Genomic DNA, 19,241 nt, shown 5'->3' on the forward strand with positions numbered 1-19,241 from the left:
TTTAGTGGTAGTTTATCTATTCAAACTGGTTTTCTTATATGAGTTTTAACGCTATTGAACTACCGCTAAATGAACTTCAGAAACCGGGGGTGTTTATAAACCAGTTCTTTCCAAGATTACAATAAGTCTCCTGCTAGCATCTGTTCGGTGTAGTCAAAGCTCCTCCTATATTCCTTAACGAATCAAAGCCTAATAGTATGATAGTAATTTGTTGTAATTTATTGACATGTTTGTAGATTGTATCTGTACAAACTTTTGTAAAGAAAGTAATTTTATTAAAATTACTAATTAAAATAACATTCACTTTGATTCGAGACCTCGCGAAGAGATCGTCTCTAATTTATCCATGAACCATGCAAATATTAGCACGAGTGCACGTGTGATCGAACCCACGAATTAATTGGCGATAATAGTATCTGCACGCCTTACATCGTTAGTACCTTAATTAATGTTTATTTTATTTTATAGTCATTGTCATATACTCCTTTCTTAGAAAATATTGAACTAGATTCAGTGATTCGTCAAATAAAACACAAATAGTAAAAAGTAATTATGTTTAATTATTTACAAATATTGTTACAATAATATCATTCGTTTCAAATATGAACACATTTAAATATTTAAGTACAGTGGTTTGTTCTTGAAGCAGTTTTTCCAAATTTCAAAGAGGCAGATCGTGGAATGGAATCTGTAGAAAATGGCGAGAGGCATAGAGACGTGGGTTATGATTGTCCATGCCCATGGGCCGTAGAATGCCAAGTGCTCTGGGCGGAATTCAGCTCGATTCTGTAAAAAATAAAAATAATTGATTTAATTAAAAATGTTAATAACTTATACATACTATTGAACTAACTGTAACAACGCAAGTAACTGCTAAATGTTACTAAATATAAACATAACTAATTACTATCCAGAAAGAATCTGGAAGAATAGGTATGAGGGAAGAAAAAGAAGTAGTAAATAGCCTAACATGAAGGCCATAATATTCTATACGGGGGGAGTCGCGGAAAAGGCTAGTGCTTGAATACCTTTGACGTAACTATTTATACACCTCATTTGACATTGTACCAACAATTTAGTCGAAAGCAGATGAAATTTCATTAATTTATAATATCAATTAATTTGTGATGTTAGTTATTGTATCAACATTTTCGAAACATAATAGTGGCCAATTTAGCTGATTGAAATTGTTGATTCTGTTATAAAATTTGATAATGACGTTTATCAGTTGTTTAATTGCAACAGAGTAAAATACTTTATAAAATCTGTATAAACAAGTTATATCTGTGACTGGCTGGTAAACTGACACTTATGTAAGTTGGTCAAGTATTCAATGCATTTTTTTTTTAATATTTTAACTAAAAAATAAAAATTAAATTAACTTAATTCGCAATAAGATGGTTCAGTAAAGTGATTATCTACGTTCGGTACCGTCTAGTAGAGAAAGTTAGATATTTAAAATGTACTGCCAAAATAGTTCCTACGTTGCCTGTAAGAGGCGCTGATCATATTTTCATACAAAAGTCTCGATAGCTAGCCTGTAGTCGATAGTTGATCGAGTCGCGTTACGGCACGTATTTTTTTTGTGTTTTTGTGATAGCGTGATAATCTCAGATTGTAGGCTACTGCACTGTCGTTTTCTCTTGTTTTATAGTCATCATATTGGCATACCTACTAGCATGCGTTATAACTCATTATTTTCAAAACATACTACATAGGTCTTACCTTTTCCAACGTGTTTATCGCCCACATAGCCATATTAGCTACAAGTAAGAATGTGACCAGTTGTCGGCCTGGTTTATTTCTTCTTTGTTCTGAAGTACTACTGCGACGCCACCATGCGTCAATAATAAACAACGTTTGAATTATCGTCTGAAAAAAGAAATAAATAATATATTGCAAGGTACGTGTACATTCGTTAATTGGTATTAAAATAATTGGACTTATAATATTACCTGATTAAGAGATAAGAATTCCGAGAAGAATAAAGTAAGACCTCCGCTGTTTTTCTGGTTCTGTGTGTGATGGCTTCCTATCATACTGAACATACAGTACACGAACATTCCAGACTGCGCCAGAATTAGTAGAAAGGGATCCAGACCCAAAATAGCTGAAAAGAACAAATGCGTTTAATGTCTATTCGATTCTTTATGTAATAGCGAAAGTCATGATATTTTACTTACTTTGAGATTTTCGTTTATAAGACAATGCTCTCATTTGTATCAAAGCAGTTACCGATGCCACTATTGATAATGAATACAGAATCAACTCGCAAACGTTCACTTCAAAAATTGCATCCTGGAAAGAAAAAAGTTAAGTAAAAGATATCCACATCTATGATACATTAATCTCTATAAAATTGTACATGTTTTACCGTCATTGTGGAAGGGTTATTAGCCAGAACGAAGAACATAATAAGAGAGATGATGGTGAACACGATGACGAGTATGCCAGCAAAGAGGCCGCGGTGAGCGTGTGAACAGTCCACAGAGAAATGGTGTAAGGCCGCCTTACTGCCGTGTGGAGAACTTACTCCGAGCATTCCGGCTGAAAATACATATATCGTACATTTATAGCTCTGTCACCAACACGCAAGACAAGTTGCAAACTTTATAAAAATATTACCGAACTGCTGAAGAATTTTCTCAGGAGTCACAGAATTGTTGCGTGATTTATTTTTAATATTGAACTTCTTCTCAAAGTCTTCGGGAGTGCATTTGACCTGAAAGTTTGTTTGTTGTAAGTACACATTGAACAGTAAATTGTAGACACGAATGAATATTGTATGTTTCTACCAAGAACTGAACCCACCTCCTTCCACATTTCGTATAATATAACAGCACAGATCAGAGAGTATTCAATCGTACATGGAAACAGGAATGGCGCAGCATTTTGAAGTAGCGCGCCCATAATATTGGCTCGTCTGCACGGGATAGCCTCGGCCACATGAAGCGTACTGTTTTCCTGTGCTAATATTGTGTGCTCTAGATGGTGTATCTCATGTTTCGTTTCTTCCACTAACACATACAACCATTCGCACAAGTTTGTCGCTATCATGTGCATAAACCCAAATCTTTGTATTAATTTAAAAGTTCCTGATTCTATATCTTTGTTTGTGAGAAACATAAACTGCATTTGTGCGAGCGTAAGAGCCATTCGTAACGCAGGTGTAATCACAGAGAGGACGTTGCGGCATTTATCTGTCATCTCGAAATATTCGCCCAGTTCTAAACCACTGTATACCATTGAACCTATACCGAATGCTGGAATTTTGTTTTAAAAAGTTTATTAAAATTAGTCTTACAAGAAATAAGGACCTAGATACTGTGAAGTGATTTATTATGTCATTTAATTACCAATTCCGCCCAATCTCAAATAAAAACTGCCGTAGCGAGAAATGTTTTCTTTTGTTTTTAATTTGTCTACCAGATTAGTTCTTCCATTTTTATCCTCTTTCAGTGAGCCCTCTGTAAAAAATAATTGAATTCATAGTGGTGAGTCGTTAGAAAGCACATGTTCAGTAAAATTTTCCGGTACATTTATACGAATGGTTTAAAAACGTTAGTGGAATGCAAACTAAAGGAGGTAATATTCTTTGCGGTCGTAATTATGCAAACAAATGTGATTTTAATGTCTCATTTTGTTAAGCAAATGTGGTTAATTACCTAAGCGTATAGCTAGTGCTTATTGTTTAGAGTGATATTGTGTTGTTTCTATAGAAGTGGACTCACCATAGTCGTGGATGATTAAGTTGACCGCCTTCTGACGCATTATATTTACATATTGAAATACGACGAATATTAGCGACACCAAATATAAATATAAATAGAACCCCTGAAAAAAGAGCATTATGTAAATGAAACAAAACTAGGTAATAAATAGAGAACGCAAAAAAATAGGAACAAAAAATGACTAGCGAATTGGCCGTAATTTTCTTTTGCGGAGGAATTTTAACTTTACCGAGTTACTAGCAAATACCAAACGAACTAATACAATACCTGGTAGTATCCATCGGGCACTCCACCTGCGATGACTTCGGTCACGGGGAAGGCCAGCCCCAGCACCACTAACAACTTGCAGTATAAAGCTGATAGTGCTTTACTCAGCGCTTCGCTATAAACAATGATAACATGTAATGTATTCAGAATTACTGTATCGCTTTACAATAAACATCAAATTTAATTGTGACTGCCTCCGTAACGCAATGGTTACGGTCTCCACGCCGCTGCCTGTGCAACGGGAGGTTGTCGGTTCAATTCCCACACGGGATAATTATTCATGCGATCCAGAAACTGTTGTAAATAAAATTTAAATGGCGATATCTTAACGGTGAAAGGATAACTATTTACATACAAGACCTGAGGAAAAGCTATATAACAACGAATACGCGTACATTTTTACAAATACAACACAACACATAGACTCAAAACAAGAAATTGATATTACACAATCGAAAGTTAGATAATATCTAATCCTATTGGAATAATCGTTGCGCAACTAACAACAGTAACGTCAAACGTTATTCAGTAGTATTCGCCTGTATCAGAAGCAACAGTGAGTCGTTTAATTCAAAAACATTTTCACAATCTAATTACATTCATCTGGTGATGTTTGCGTTGAATGTTCCCGGAGCTATTGTCGGCCTGTCTATCTATTAACAAATAAAGGGTGTGCTTTTGAATGGTGTTGACGCGACGTAGGCTGCGTATTGTCTGCTCACTACATGACGTTATCCAACTGAATATTATTCACCTCTAAATAGGTCTCCACTCTGTGCTTATTCATAATTAAGCGACCGATGACATAAATTCGTGCGTGATACAGGTTTCATGGAACTTGCTCAATTGTTGTGTACGTGTGGTTTGAGTCATCGAGTGTGTTAAAGATAATAATTGAGAGTTTGGTCACGAACTGACCAAGTCATTGTTCTTTCTGTAACGTTTTGTCTAAATAAGTTTGAAATGTTTTTAAAATCTAAACTGAGAATCTAGTAATTTTTCGAGGTCAATGACACATGATTATTTTTATTAGTAAGATTTCAAAATTAATAAGAAATTATTAGCTTACAATTTACTGAAAGTGTAAACTTTTCATTATGATTAATGATTTGTGATGTAGGGCTATAGTCTATTTATACCATAGTGTTTAATAGTTAATCACTCAAATGTAAATAGAAAGCCTTAAAAATACGAAAACAATGTAAGTTTGCGGTCGGTGGGCCCATGTCAAGTATCGTAAGTTGCGGTAAGACGAGCGCGTGGCGCGTGGCGGGCTGGCGGGAGCACACGCCGACTGCGACGTGGCGACAGCTCGCCCGACCTGATTTATAGTACGACTACCTTCCTCGAATGCCTACCCTAATACCAAATATTATTCTATATTCTGACAACTATTTTCGCGTAAACTTTGTCTAATAATAGCGCAAAACATTGAGGTAATATCTTATCTAATGTCTTCTAACCAGGGATTCCTTTAAGATTTCCTAAATTGATATTTGTCAAACAATTACTATGACTAGCAATGGGAGGTATTCCGAGGAAACTTCAGCGAATTGTAATCAGCCGCAAAATCGTAGTTGTCAGAAATAAAATGGTCTAATTTTTTTTGTTTGCTGAACTGTCAGTGATATTCAATTTATTAGGACTATACGAGACACTATACGTTAAATTTATTGGCAGGAACAAAGATCTACGATTTTGTGTCTACGACCGAGCGCCATAGTACTACGACGTAGCAATGCTTCCTTCAACAGCCTCTACGAATATTTACTCAAGGATTTCCACGCGTTTTGATTTATACTTGTGATAGCTACCAAATATTAAAGGTAAAACATCTGCTCAGCCGGAGCGGTAAACAAAACTTTGGCCAAAGCCGTTATATGTGACTTAGTATATGTGTGACATGTAAAACGCGTTCAAAATTGTACTCATCGATTTTCTTGCTAACATGAGACTAATATTTGAAACTTTTAAACTAAAGCAATGAAAACAAACTTTTGACAATAACTTACACGTTATTAAAATAATGTCTACTAAGAGATTACAACAAAAATACGCTATGATTTCCTGCGTTTCTTACTTTACTTGTATTGCCACTGACATGTGTACCTACTTATGAAGTTAAATTAGAATTGAGGGATATTTGAGTGTTCGGCCGTAAGTTACTTACTGTCCTAATATCTCAGCAGCGGACGGCGGAGTCTCGTGAGAGGTGGAAGCGACTGATGTCCTGGAGTGAGGAGTCAACTCAGACAGAAACCTTCTCTGCGTGGCCGCGCACAGAGCCAGGGCTTGCGACGGACGGCGAAACGCTGCGATTATAGCTGACGGACGCCTGTAATCGATTCAGGTTAATGTTAATGATGTATTATGTTTTACGTGAATACCGTTTTCAATACTTTTCTATTATGCTGACGTTTTAATCTTGCCATCGTATTTCGGGCAATACAGATGCTCTTGTAATTTGAACAATGATTGAGTCTTTTTGAAACTAGAATTATCAATAACGTACTTACTTTTAACTTAACTGCATTAAACTAAATATTTTAAGTTGGTCAGATACCTATCAAGAAGAAAACATCAAGAAGGCGTTATACATTTCGAAGACATATTTGTACACTTTATTGAATCTCCATGAGTAATTTTTAAGTCACTTTTGCGTAGAAGGTAAATATAACTTAATCATTACCTTACTGTTTATCAGATGAATCTATATCAGAATGTCCCACATACCTCGTGTTGAGATTGGCGGCTAGTTTGGTCTCGATATCGCTGGACATCCGGCGGCTGTTGGGCTGAGAGTGTGCGTGGTGTATGAGCGGGTTCGCGGGCGTGTCCAGCATCGCGCTCGTCTTCTCCCGCAGCCGCCCGAGGTCCGAGTATGACGAGTCATCACTATGTCAATACAGGTAAAGTTAACTAACTTGTGTTGAAGATCCAAAGCATTGAAGTATGGTTTAGTGTTATTTTTAAAATGAGAAGTGAGAGAACCTAAATAATGTGACGCAGGTAATATAAAAGTAGTCTGAATGAGATAGGAAGAGATTACCCGTTTACAATTTCTAACTAGTTTTGATTGTAATAATTCGTCATTAATCCTACTAAAATATGCATACAGTAAAGGTTCATACATGTAAGTACCTAGTATCTAGATGCGTCTTTATGATTATCTCCATGAAAGTATTTGAAAGTAGCAGCTTGTTTTTCTATTGTCGTTATGTGCAGAACAGTCAATCCTCTAGGAGCGGCGCCTGGCGCAGGAGCAGGTGGGAGGTGTATCGGCTACACAAAGCGGTCTATCAAACGTCATAAATATTTTCGAAGCTCTTTGCGACTGCACCGAAATCCCTCTTTGTGTATGCGTTTCATACTTTCCGATCAAATACAGTGTGTTCAAAAATGTCGTTCAACTAAAATGCCACGCGCTCTACTAACAAACGTTGACGTCCTTTGGTATAGGCCAGCTGACCTAAAATAGCCGTTTTAGAAACGTCAAAATGTTTACAAAATAACGTTTGTTGTTAGTTTTACGTAAAAATATTTAACTATATTCCAATCAGGGTAACGCAGAGGTTTAATATAGATATTATAAAGATTATTTTGTGTAATTATTAATGTTCTCATAATTGAATTACCAAATTTAGCTAACGTTATGAATTATTTATTAGTTTGAAGATATTTCTGTCTATAAATAACTGGATGTTGATTTAAATGTGAACACACTGTAATATGAATATTTAAAGAAACGTCTGAACTGAAGTTGTATTGAACTATTTCGACTGGGAAGATTCTGAGCGCAAAATCTCCAAAATGTGCATCCGTTCGCCGGAAATGTCTTCCTAAGCTTCGTTGTATCCTCACTGAACCTATTTTGAATATCGCCCGTACACTCAAAATATTGATACGAAAAGAATTTAGATTTTACAACTTGAAAACTACCAAGGCGTGCGTTGTTATCGAAGAACAACTGTTCTAGAGATCTCGTGAATGAGCGTAAGGTCATACGAGATTAAGGTTTTGCATACATTGTAAAATGTTTAAGGATTAAGGCATAAAATTAGCCATTATTATACACGATAATATACGCCCTCATTAGAAGATCTAAACATGTATTACGATAAAAATAGATTGCACATTCTATTCTTGAAAGAAAGGCTTAGTTTTTAGTACTGTCTAAAAACTTAATTTCTATACACGCCAAAGATAATTTTCGAGCGAAAATAAATAAGAATTATAATGTAGTGTAGCGATAGCAGTATCTAACGCCGTCTGCGGCATAAACTACACGCAGCTCAGATCCAGTATTTAGATAACAGATAAAACTGAGTCACGAGACAAAGGAAAATGCGGTCTAAAAGAAACTTTAATTAAATGGTTAGCATCTCTTTGTTTATGATGACTACAAGCTGTCCGGTGCGCCGACGTATCCATTTCCTCGCGGTTTAAAAAGAACGGCTTTTCATGTTCAATTTTCCACTGCGGAACATTGGTTCATCAATGCAAGTGGACTGTTTGTTTCAATGGGTCACTATTTAGAACTGAATAACGCAGCATTTTTGTTTTGCCTGCATTTGTTTGTATTTTTTATTGTGATTTTAAAATCTTTGTGAGATTAATGTTAATTGTACTATGTTTTCATAGTACAATTAACATTTTCCTTTTAATTTTAATCAATTTAAAAGGTTTGAGTAATATTGAGTTTATAATAATACGGTTGCTGTTTCGTATTTTTTATCAAAGCGTGATCTCTTGCCTAGTAAACTTTAAAATATTTCCTTCATGAAATATTTGCTGATTAGGTAATGTTACAATAAAATATATCAAGCATTGGACGAGATATTCCGGTTATTTGTTTTGGCAATATATACTAAAGTGTTTAAAGTAAGATTGTAATGAAATAAATATTATGATAATGAAAAGTATTTACAAGAGATAACATCTGTACTAACATAACAAAACATACTTTTAGACTAGTAAACCTTCACATACAGTCTCATATATTATGATACTCTCGATTTTTCAGAGATAATGATAGAATAGAAGTAGATGAGAACATATACAATATGAGAACAGTTACATTGATTACAGTATAAGTTCATAACTAGGGTACCTGTCGTTGTCATTTTCTTCGTGCACAGTGTCCATGTCGGTGACGGTGACGCCCGGATGTAAGTCGCTCGGCTCGCACAGTGGGCCTCTGTTCACCGGACTCATCTACAACACGCACACAATACCACTACATCACACGACCTCCATCTTCATACTCTCACTAATTACACCAGCTTCTATGCGGCTTTAAAGTACGTCAATACACAAATATGTCACGTACCACACATTATTTAAATGTACTCTATTTTTATAAAGCGTTTCAGTGATCAGAATCAAAATAAGAGATATGGTTCTGACGCCCCAAAATAAAATACCCGTACCTGTTTATCGGTAAGTTAATACGTGTCGTAGATTTCTTTCTAGTATATTTTTTCATCGCCCTAACCGTCAACACAGTACTAATCTAGTCCGTAGCTAGATAGACACAATATATACAAATCGCTTCCAGTAAATGTGTTTTTTATTTATCCATTTTTTGTTCGTTTACGTTGTGTATAGCGAGGACCGGCCGTCCTCGGTCGAGGTAAGCTTACACTGAGCACTAATATATAGGCTTTGTTTACAGTATCGTGTACGTGTAGCTATTACACGTTACGTAGTTATCCGGTAATCCTTTAATGTCTGTTTGCTTATGGCGCACAGTTTACTCCACTCGAGGATAACACTCCGTGCTGTCAATTGACTGATTAAATTGACATGAATACGTCGATATCTGAATGTTTCGTCACTACTCAAAGTATTTATTTATATTTTTTGAGTATCGAGTAAGTACAACGTTTTACTGTCTAGAGAAACTAGTACCGTGTGTTATAATAATTGGTACAATAGTTACAAAATACCATATATAAGTGTTTTTTTTGCGTCGCAATAAAGTAAAAACACGTTACGCCTTATACCATTGGTCTAAGTATTTATAAAAACTTTACCTCTTGGCTTATCATGAATTGATGTTTATTTAAAAGTGCAATAGCAGGCCACGCCCAAATTAAGAAAACGTTAAAATTTTACAGGTAAACGTAACGTTAGTATTATTGGGCTTGTTTGCTTACTGTATTATGGATATACTCGTATAGACTGTGTTCGCTGACCCCCTAAAGCCGACTAATATGGATCACTCTTAGTATATTATTTACATGTAACTAGAGAACCCCAAATACTTTTAAAAGCATACGTTTCACAGTAATGGTCAATCAAGCCGCGTTTTCAATTGTTTACTATGAACGAAGTATAGGTTTAAGTTTAAGATCTAATGTTCTGAAGATAAGCTAACAATTATCAGTATCAAATAACAAATAGAAGTAAGTAGAAGTAATATTACCTTTTTGGTGCTATGTTTTTTTTGATGATGAACTTGTAGGTTATCCATAATAAAATCTTTGAACTAAGTCTTTGAAGTTTACAATGTTTTCAAAATGCTATATTGATATGTCACATTTATTTCACTATATTTTTTTTTGTAGATATGTAGATAGCACGGACTTATAATATGCACTGAACGAGTTCAGCTTCAGTTATTGCTTTTCACCTGAATGGCGAGTAAACAAAGTACTTTGTGATATAATAGCCCTGGATATTCTTTTATATAAGGTTCTTTTAATTTATGCAAGAAAGAATCCATATATAATGTGATCGGCAGGGGTGAACAAAGCAAGTTTTTATCATATTGTGAAGAATTTTTTTGCATGTTTTTTCTAAGTTAGGTCAAAACGAGGAGCAAATAAAATTAAAAGCATTATTTAAAGGCTCTGAATTAGTTGTTTCTTAAACAATTCATCGAATTGTGTCTGTGCTTTCAGCACAATTAAAAAATACTTAAGAACTAATTTGGGAATTATTTTATTCTGCTCAGTTTTTTTTTATATACTAAAAAGTAACATACGAATAATAAATGCCAGGCATAAAAAAACTTGGCAATTTCGGGGATTTAGACCACATGTTATAGATGAAAAATGCGTCCTTACGGAACTTTTTTAAAACTGAAAGGAGTACTAATTAAGTAAAATGATCTCTTAATGTCCCGTTCGATGAATGACTAGTGACATAACTATTTATATAAGTAACGATTACACCATGTGTCACCTATTGTTTTGTATCTACGTATGTCTATTTATTAAGAGTTATTATTATTACATGTCAGCTGATACACAATTATATAATTTAAGTAAATCTTTCGCAATCACTTAGCTCTAAAACAAATGCTGGCCAACTGGCCAAGCGTACCATAAATAGCCCTTATAAAAAAAAGGATGCAAGGTTTTACCGTGACTATTTTTTCATCGATAGAACAAGTGACAATTATCTTTATTTAGACAATTACATTATATACTTTCCCTGCAGATCTATGTACGCTATTTTACGAATTTCTTACCATTTTACAAATATACAATTTTGTATCAAGTATAAATACTATATATGGACTTCCATATTATTAAACTGTATTTATATATCTATCTATGTAATACAGATAGCGCCCAAGATGAGATGCTATGCTTGTGGCGAGACGTTCACCTCAAACTCAATTAGGTAGGTAGCTACTGCAGAATTATCTATAAGTAGATTCAACATTAAGGACTAATTCTGTCAAAAGTTGACGTTATCTTAAGCCTTAATAATGCAACATTGCAGCCTGATATAGAAATATATCAAAGAATTTATTCGACTGCGTCTTAAATTTAATGCCAGTTCAAGAAACTTGATAAAACTTTAAAAAACTAATATGTTAACTAAAAATCTTTACATACATACATAAAATCACGCCTTCTTCCCATAGGAATAGGGAGAGACTAAAAACACGACACCTGGTATAATCCTTACTGACTTACTTTGCTTCAATTTTATCCATACATCTTGTCATCTATACTAATATAATAAAGCTGAAGAGTTTGTTTGTTTGTTTGTTTGAACGCGCTAATCTCAGGAACTACTGGTCCGATTTGAAAAATTCTTTCAGTGTTAGATAGCCCATTTATCGAGGAAGGCTATAGGCTATATAACATCACGCTACAGTCATTAGGAGCGGAGTAGCAACGAAAAATGTTACAAAAACGGGGAAAATTTTGACCCATTCTCTTAGGTTACGCAAGCGAAGTTGCGCGGGTCAGCTATACAGGATATAATCATAATAAAATATTTTTTGATTATAAATCAAAAGTACTTATAGTAGTAAAAGTAAGTAAATTGTAGCAAAAGTATAAAAGTGATTATAAATACTTGGGTGTGATAAGATATATATTAATTAGTATTATTTTGTACATTATCAATTGTAACGGCGTAATGTACTGTCTGTTAAGTGCACAAACATCTTTCAACCGATGGGCAAGGTTTATAGCTTAAGTTGCGTTCTTAGATTAATGGAAAAGAGCTCTCTCTCGAAGCTCTAATGCGCCTGACGTACTGTGTCCGAGTGGAAAATTTTATCCCCCGAGAGATACCACTGTTTTCAAAGCTTACCTATTCGTAAGATGTCTAGAAAATACAATAATATTGACGCATCAGTGCTGTTGCAAAAGTGCATTTTATGGAGTTGGTTAAAATATTGTTGAACTCAATTTAAAACAATGAATTGGTCAGCTTTCTTTATCGGTCTACGACTTTTGTAATTACTTTCGTGATGTAACCACGAAATGTTTTAATGTAGGGAATATTGATCTTTTAAGTATTCAACTACCTAATTTGTATACATTTAATAAGCAATGAATTGTATTTGATGCAGTGATTTGCGGGATGTTTCTTGTCACTAAAGAAGGTTAATAATGTTGTATTACTTACATTTTTCTTCTTCATTTCGATGTAAAGCTAGCCCGATTTTTATTTTAATGTAGTACAAAGTGTAAGATTAAATGGTGAGTTTGTTTGTCTTGCGTCCGCCGGGCGGTCCGCTCTAAGGTTGTTAGGTTGTTGAATAAGTTTCTGAATTAAGAGAACTGAAAGTTTTCTCATCTCGAGATTACAGCAAAGTGTTTACCGTTTGGCTGTAGGACGCGGCCGCGACGCCGACACCCCTCCGCACTCGCCGCTAGTCACGATCTCGCGTCTCGCGACACCCGTCGATATCGATACTATTTAGTTTTTTTAATTACTATTTTATGGCTGCAGCAAATTAGTGCGCCTGTTATCAGTCTCTCAACGTTGACCTCGAAAAATAAGAGAATATCGGAATTTAAATTGCTATTGTATACAAAATCATGGGATCATTTTATTTGAACTGTTAAAGAAATTGGTTTACAGCAGGAGTAAAAGCAATATTTCTATAGTTTTGGTAATATGAACATTTTTTTTAAATTAACATACAACTCATGATAAGATACTCGATATAGAAACTCCCATAATCGATAATATTACCGGTAGCATACAAACCACACACAATTGACACAATCTGAGGTCAACTTATTACATTGTGCTTAATTGCCTTCTAATTAGTTTTAATTGAATAAACAATTACTTGTGATTCAAGTATAAACAATCATCATTTAACACTTTAGAAATGTAAAATTAAGAATATCGAATCGTGGAATAATAAATAATGCAGTCAGATTTACTTTTGGGCTCAACAACAAAACCCCATGCTCAAATTTTATAAGTGAATACATAAATTTAATTATTATGAAATATGATAGACCCATAACTTCAAAGTTATTCAAAATTAAATGAGTAATCCAGTGACGAATTTGAAAAATCATACGATTTATCGACATCTTAAAACGTGGCATCACTAACGTTAATAATCTAGGTATTTTCATAAAATATTTGCGTGAGTGTATCGCACCTGATGCTAAACGATGTCGCTGCACTTTAAACTTGCCGTGATTTACACAAACAACAAACACTAACCGCTAACAAATATTGAAGTGAAATACTTATCATTACGTTTGTCTTTTGCAATAGAGATAATACCGTTTTATTCAGATCTTAACAATCAAATAACAATTTATCCATGTTTTTTATTCAGGAACTATTTACCTCTATTATGTTGACAAAATGACAATTGTTTATTTTTTAAATTAATTCGACGACACCTCAAATAAATCGTAATTGAAAAGGTGAAAAAAAAATGTTAAATTTTCTACCTTTCTATATATTACAGGAAATTTGGCACATCGGGATAGCACTCATCTCGCAGTAACCAGTGAAAGTAGTAGGTATAATACTTATATTAACATTTATTATACAGTCCTCGTAATGTACAGAAATAAGTTTCATAATGTAATTAATAATTATCATTCCATAATTAATTCCCACATCGCAAACGAATTATAAAACGGGTTGGAATTTTCAATATGTATCGTACCTATGCAGCTATGTATGTAATATGTGTACAATACATATTTCCAAGTAAACACATTGCATGTCGTTGGAATGTATCCGCAGTACAATAACTATCAATTAGTCTGAAATACTGTTATTAATTTTAAATATCAATAAAATAATAGCTCATTTATGAAGGTACACAAACATGACTTCATTTCACGGAATAGAACACATCTGTAATTAAAATATTTTCTTGTTCTGTACTGTTTACGAATAATTCGTAAAACAACATAATCCAATTTTAAAGCAGTCCACCCAATAAAAAATATATTAATTAATTTTAAACTTCTTACACAAAGTTGTATAAACACAACGATTTCATTCTTATTATTTATCAATCACGTAGAGGCTTTATTTAGTTTTATTGTGGTCCTATAATTGTTGTACCTAATTAATTTATCAACGGTTAACTTAAAGTAATAGTGTAGCGTGAAAGAATTTACACTTAATTATTAAATCATCTCAAGCACTATAAATGATGCTAACAAACAACTCAATTCAGAATCGGAAAATTCTACAATTGATTCGTAATCACAGATGAACGAACTGAAATGAGAATAGTAAATCACTTACGGAACATGGTTCGTAATAAAACGCACATTGAATAGACATCACTCGAGATTTAATATTACGATATTAACTACTTAGTTCACTAAGGTTCCGAATGACCGCACACGGCACTGAATTACCAATAAATGGAAAGTTAATCTGAGTATTGAAAATTGAAATTTTCTATTTGATTAACATAATTCGTGTGACGTAGATAAGTCGACGTGCAAATCTCGTCATATAACCGGATAATACTGAAAAATAGCATTCTAAAATCCAAATAAATACATAATATTCTTAGCAAAAGTTATCAAATTTCGTGATAAGTCAAAAATAAGCAAACAGTAGTTTGAATAAATGATGTTTGATTATTATTTGAACGGTTGATAGAACGCCATGCACTGATTATCGCCTGGAGTCGTGATCTCTCTCAATTTGCATCAGTTAGTTGTTATGGTCTATGTGGTTTATTAGAGTGTAAACTGGTAAATGTTTACGTATGTATAATGGTGCTCATACGCCGCTCTGTTGAAATATCACAATGCTTGTAGAAAACAATGTAACTCAATGATTACTACCAACCTATTATATTTTAAGTGACTACATCTATTTAGTCGTCTGCGAAGATGACAGAATAATTATAAATAATTTGTATACTTAATCTTTTAACGTGTATAACCAGCTGAGCACCGAACAAACATTTACAAATATTGACATTTTTAAAGTTTTGCGGCTTAAAACATAAATTTAAGTATAACATTTTGTCAGATTAAAATTCAGTGAAAACGTAACTTAAAATATATCTTTAACAGCCAAACAATGTCTCAAACACCTAATGGAGTACAGATAACAAAGTAAACTAATTAAACATGGACAATGAAACACTCACCTTTGGAAACAATCCTTGGAATTCCAAAAAAAAAAGATCAGTCAACCTCTAGACAATTTTCAAAGATATTTATTATATTATATTGTTAAAATTGTAAAACATGTTGTCTGTGGTGGACACTGGCATCGCTGTGAGCTAACAATTTTGGAGTAGACTCCACGACGTCGTAAAGCCGCTAATTGCATGATCAATTTATGTAGCACGATCTCTTCACGTATGTACTCAGCTCACCCATTCTTTTGTCATTTCCTTAAAGTATAGAAAAAATCTCTTTAACTAAACATTCTTGGTAGTATTGTCGCGTAAAATGTACAATAATATCCAATTGATTTGTGGTTGCTCTAACCTGTGAACTGAAACTATAGTTTACAGAAGTTATTTAGTGTAACCAAAGAGACTACTCTATCAAAGCAGTAAGTGGCTGGACAAATATTTTAGCTCTCCTTTTATACGAGTTAAACAATATATAGTTTATCTAAATTCCGTTAGTTAATTTCAGTTAAGAATAAAATAGTAAATCCCAGATTGATCGAAGGGTGCAGGATAGACATACTAAGTTGTGGATATACATATATAAATATACGCAATCCTTTTACAACATAAGTGTGGCAGGATGGCAGGAGGATGCAGGAGATGAAAGTCTACATTGACTATTTACGTCCTTCCTAAAGTTATTGAGGAAACAATCGACGGAACATTTCCTGTGCAGTTCCTCTCGCCGCAGACATCTACAGCACATCCTTATTTTAATAACAATCTCTTTGAATGCAAAACAATATTCTTGTGTTATATGTATTTGCTATATTCATTTTCAGATCTCTAATCATTTTTATGCGCAATTTCCGATTCTAGAGCCTCAAGAACGCTCGCTTAGGTGATCCGGTGTAACGTTTCCGAGTACGCAAGTAGTTTCAATAATTATGCAAGGAAGTGGAAACGGAAAATATACCGAACTAGACTTCACGCACAAGATGTTCATTATGACAACATGTGTTGGTGTGAATAAAGCTAAGGAAGTTTGTAAGGGATGTACCAAGTGGCGTTTTCTGGTCTCTGCTGACCCGTATGGGAAGAAGGCGTGATTTTATGCTGAACAAGTACAAGTACAAGTACATATTTAGAATAAAAGTTGAAACGGAATTTCGTAACGGTCTCGACTGTACTTTACGAATCAGTTCCGACTCATATTTCTTCTAAAATCAATTGTTTTTAAACAGGATATTTATATTTGTCGTGTTTTCAAATAAACAGCCTTTTTCAAGACCTTCTTTAGAACGGTGACATTAAAATAAGCATACATTTAATACGTATTTAAAACTTGTAGGAACTGCTCGAGATTAAAACTTAAGTTTAACGTTTAAGGCTTTAGAGCTTGGTAAACGTCGGTAAACTACTGACATAACTTTTCTCATAGCCTGTAGTAGAATATCAACCGTATATTATTTCCATTTTCTTCATGACTGTTTTGCGTTTTATGGTTTTATTTGTTTATATAAGTTTTTTTATCAACTGTATAAAATGTACTGTAAGTAGATTGTAGTAGATAAATAGAGCCTACTTCTATATATGATCATAGTGATTAGGTTATTCTGTAGATGTATGTCGTCACCATTTCTATGTCGGTACTCTGGTGCTGCGTAAAATGAAAATACCTTAAGTATGTTTTATTCTATAATATTTTTTTGCGATAATTATCGACCAAATTGTGAGGCTAATTAGAGGAGGAGGTGTATTGTTAAAGGTAGGAAACATGATATAGCTATAAAGATGTGTCAGATATTATAAATAATAATAATAAATAAATAAATATTATTGGACGATTCACACACGGTCATTTGATTCCAAACTAAGCAGAGCTTGTACTATGGTAACCAAATAACTGATAAACATACTTATATACTTCTAAATATATACTTATATAGATAAATTGACAACCAGGCTCAGAACAAATACTCGTGCTCATCACACAAAGATTTGTCCCGGGTAGGATTCGAACCCACCACACGCGGCGCCACGGTTGTTGCAGCGAGGTGACCGCTTAAACCACTGCGCCAAACGTGCAGCGCCAGTTTCGCAAGCTATAAATAAGTATCGTATAACGTATCCAAAAGATAAAGTAACAGCAAATGTTCTAAAAGAACTATAAAAAGCCCTTTACTATCGGAATAAATAAAAAAAATCCAGCTATACCATACTTATTCAGAAGTAACTAGCCTTCTAGGTAGTACAATACAAATTTAATTTTAAAACATTATGAAATATGTCCCTTTTAGCAGTCTTAAAAACAATATGTATTCATTGATTGACACAAAGTATAATGGTACATAATACGTGATATATGTTTGTCCGCGTGACAAGCCCGTGTAATGAAATGTGACCGGCCGACATGACAACTAACAACGATATCATACGCGGATAAAAAGTTTGTTTTGACATATCTTCCTGCTTCATTAGTTACCAATTCTGATGAATCCGACTGTAAATGAATGAATATTTAATGTGCCTTTCATTACTTTACTTAATGATTTTTAAGTACGAATCTATTTGAAATAAACCAGTTATTTTAAACTGACTCAAAATAATCAAATGAATAAATTACGATTCTTTCTATGTATGTGCAGTTCAGTTTCATAGCCAACTGAGACGATACGCCTAAAATCATATGCATGATAATCTAGAGTAACGAAAATAGTATATGAAAACATCATAGCTTCATAAAGGCTGTAAATAATTCAACCCCATCCTAAAAGCAACTAGGAAGTTAGCCTATATCCCAGTTATTTAAATTAACATGGAAATCCCTCAATATATTTGCCACATACGTGTATGAATGTACAGTATCCACAAGCCAGTTTGTAAAGAGTAAAGGTGTGCTCCAGATCCGAATTATTTGACGAGTCCGTTTGGTTCTGACAGCGAATGGAGGGCAGCTTACAAAGGTACTGGTTTTTCTAGGTGCAGGTTTAGTGGTGTTCAAAGAGCTTTGCTGTCGTCCACAATGTTTGTGCGTTGCGCCTCCGACGCCGACGCGGCTCGCGCTTTCACCGCTATGCACCATGATTGAAAATACTTCCACTGCCTGATAAAATTCTAATAAATAAATGTGAATTTTTGAGTATTACGCAGTTAGCTCAAAGTTTATATTAAGTGGCTAGAAACGAAAATAATAGAACATGTGACCATCGATTGATTTAGGGACATTGCTTTTCTTTTAAAGTGTTGTTTATTAATTCAATTGTTTACAGCAAAAAGATTGTATCTAAAATATTTTTTCAAATATTAATACATTAAAGTTATTAAGTTACCTTACCTACTAGTACATATAAAAATATACTTTCCTGTTATTATTTTTGGACTGTTTTGATTATGTAAATATTATTATATGGTTT

The 19,241-nt window shown here is 34.0% G+C and overlaps 1 protein-coding gene across 6 annotated transcripts; it reads right to left on the reverse strand.

The window, feature by feature from the left end:
- Positions 1–555: 555 nt before the first annotated feature.
- Positions 556–15,992, reverse strand: LOC142974400 (proton channel OtopLc-like). Of its 6 annotated transcripts, none has more exons than XM_076116705.1 (14): positions 15,853–15,992; positions 9,109–9,212; positions 6,732–6,893; positions 6,169–6,333; positions 3,999–4,113; positions 3,732–3,834; positions 3,357–3,467; positions 2,812–3,263; positions 2,626–2,722; positions 2,375–2,547; positions 2,184–2,298; positions 1,956–2,110; positions 1,726–1,872; positions 556–786 (listed from the first exon to the last, which is right to left on the reverse strand). In XM_076116705.1, exons 2-14 carry the CDS (start codon positions 9,210–9,212, stop codon positions 613–615), a joined length of 2,073 nt encoding a protein of 690 aa, XP_075972820.1. In that variant the 5' UTR covers positions 15,853–15,992; the 3' UTR covers positions 556–612. The 6 variants fall into 6 exon arrangements, with proteins under 6 accessions (XP_075972820.1, XP_075972818.1, XP_075972821.1 ...); XM_076116703.1 differs by lacking the exon at positions 15,853–15,992 and adding an exon at positions 14,988–15,116; XM_076116706.1 differs by lacking the exon at positions 15,853–15,992 and adding an exon at positions 13,072–13,209.
- Between the last annotated feature and the right edge of the window lie 3,249 nt (positions 15,993–19,241).

This window comes from Anticarsia gemmatalis, chromosome 7 (assembly GCF_050436995.1).
Source record: "Anticarsia gemmatalis isolate Benzon Research Colony breed Stoneville strain chromosome 7, ilAntGemm2 primary, whole genome shotgun sequence".
NCBI classification, from domain to species: Eukaryota; Metazoa; Arthropoda; class Insecta; order Lepidoptera; family Erebidae; genus Anticarsia; species Anticarsia gemmatalis.

What these genes read in the sequence shown, in the direction of transcription:
- LOC142974400 (XM_076116701.1), bottom strand. Translation starts at nt 10,473, where the DNA reads ATGGATAACCTACAAGTTCATCATCAAAAAAAACATAGCACCAAAAAG. An exon ending in AAAAACATAGCACCAAAAAG is followed by an intron (nt 9,213 to 10,425) that starts GTAATATTACTT and finishes TGCGTGTTGTAG; the next exon opens with ATGAGTCCGGTGAACAGAGG. An exon ending in TTATAAACGAAAATCTCAAA is followed by an intron (nt 2,111 to 2,183) that starts GTAAGTAAAATA and finishes TGTTCTTTTCAG; the next exon opens with CTATTTTGGGTCTGGATCCC.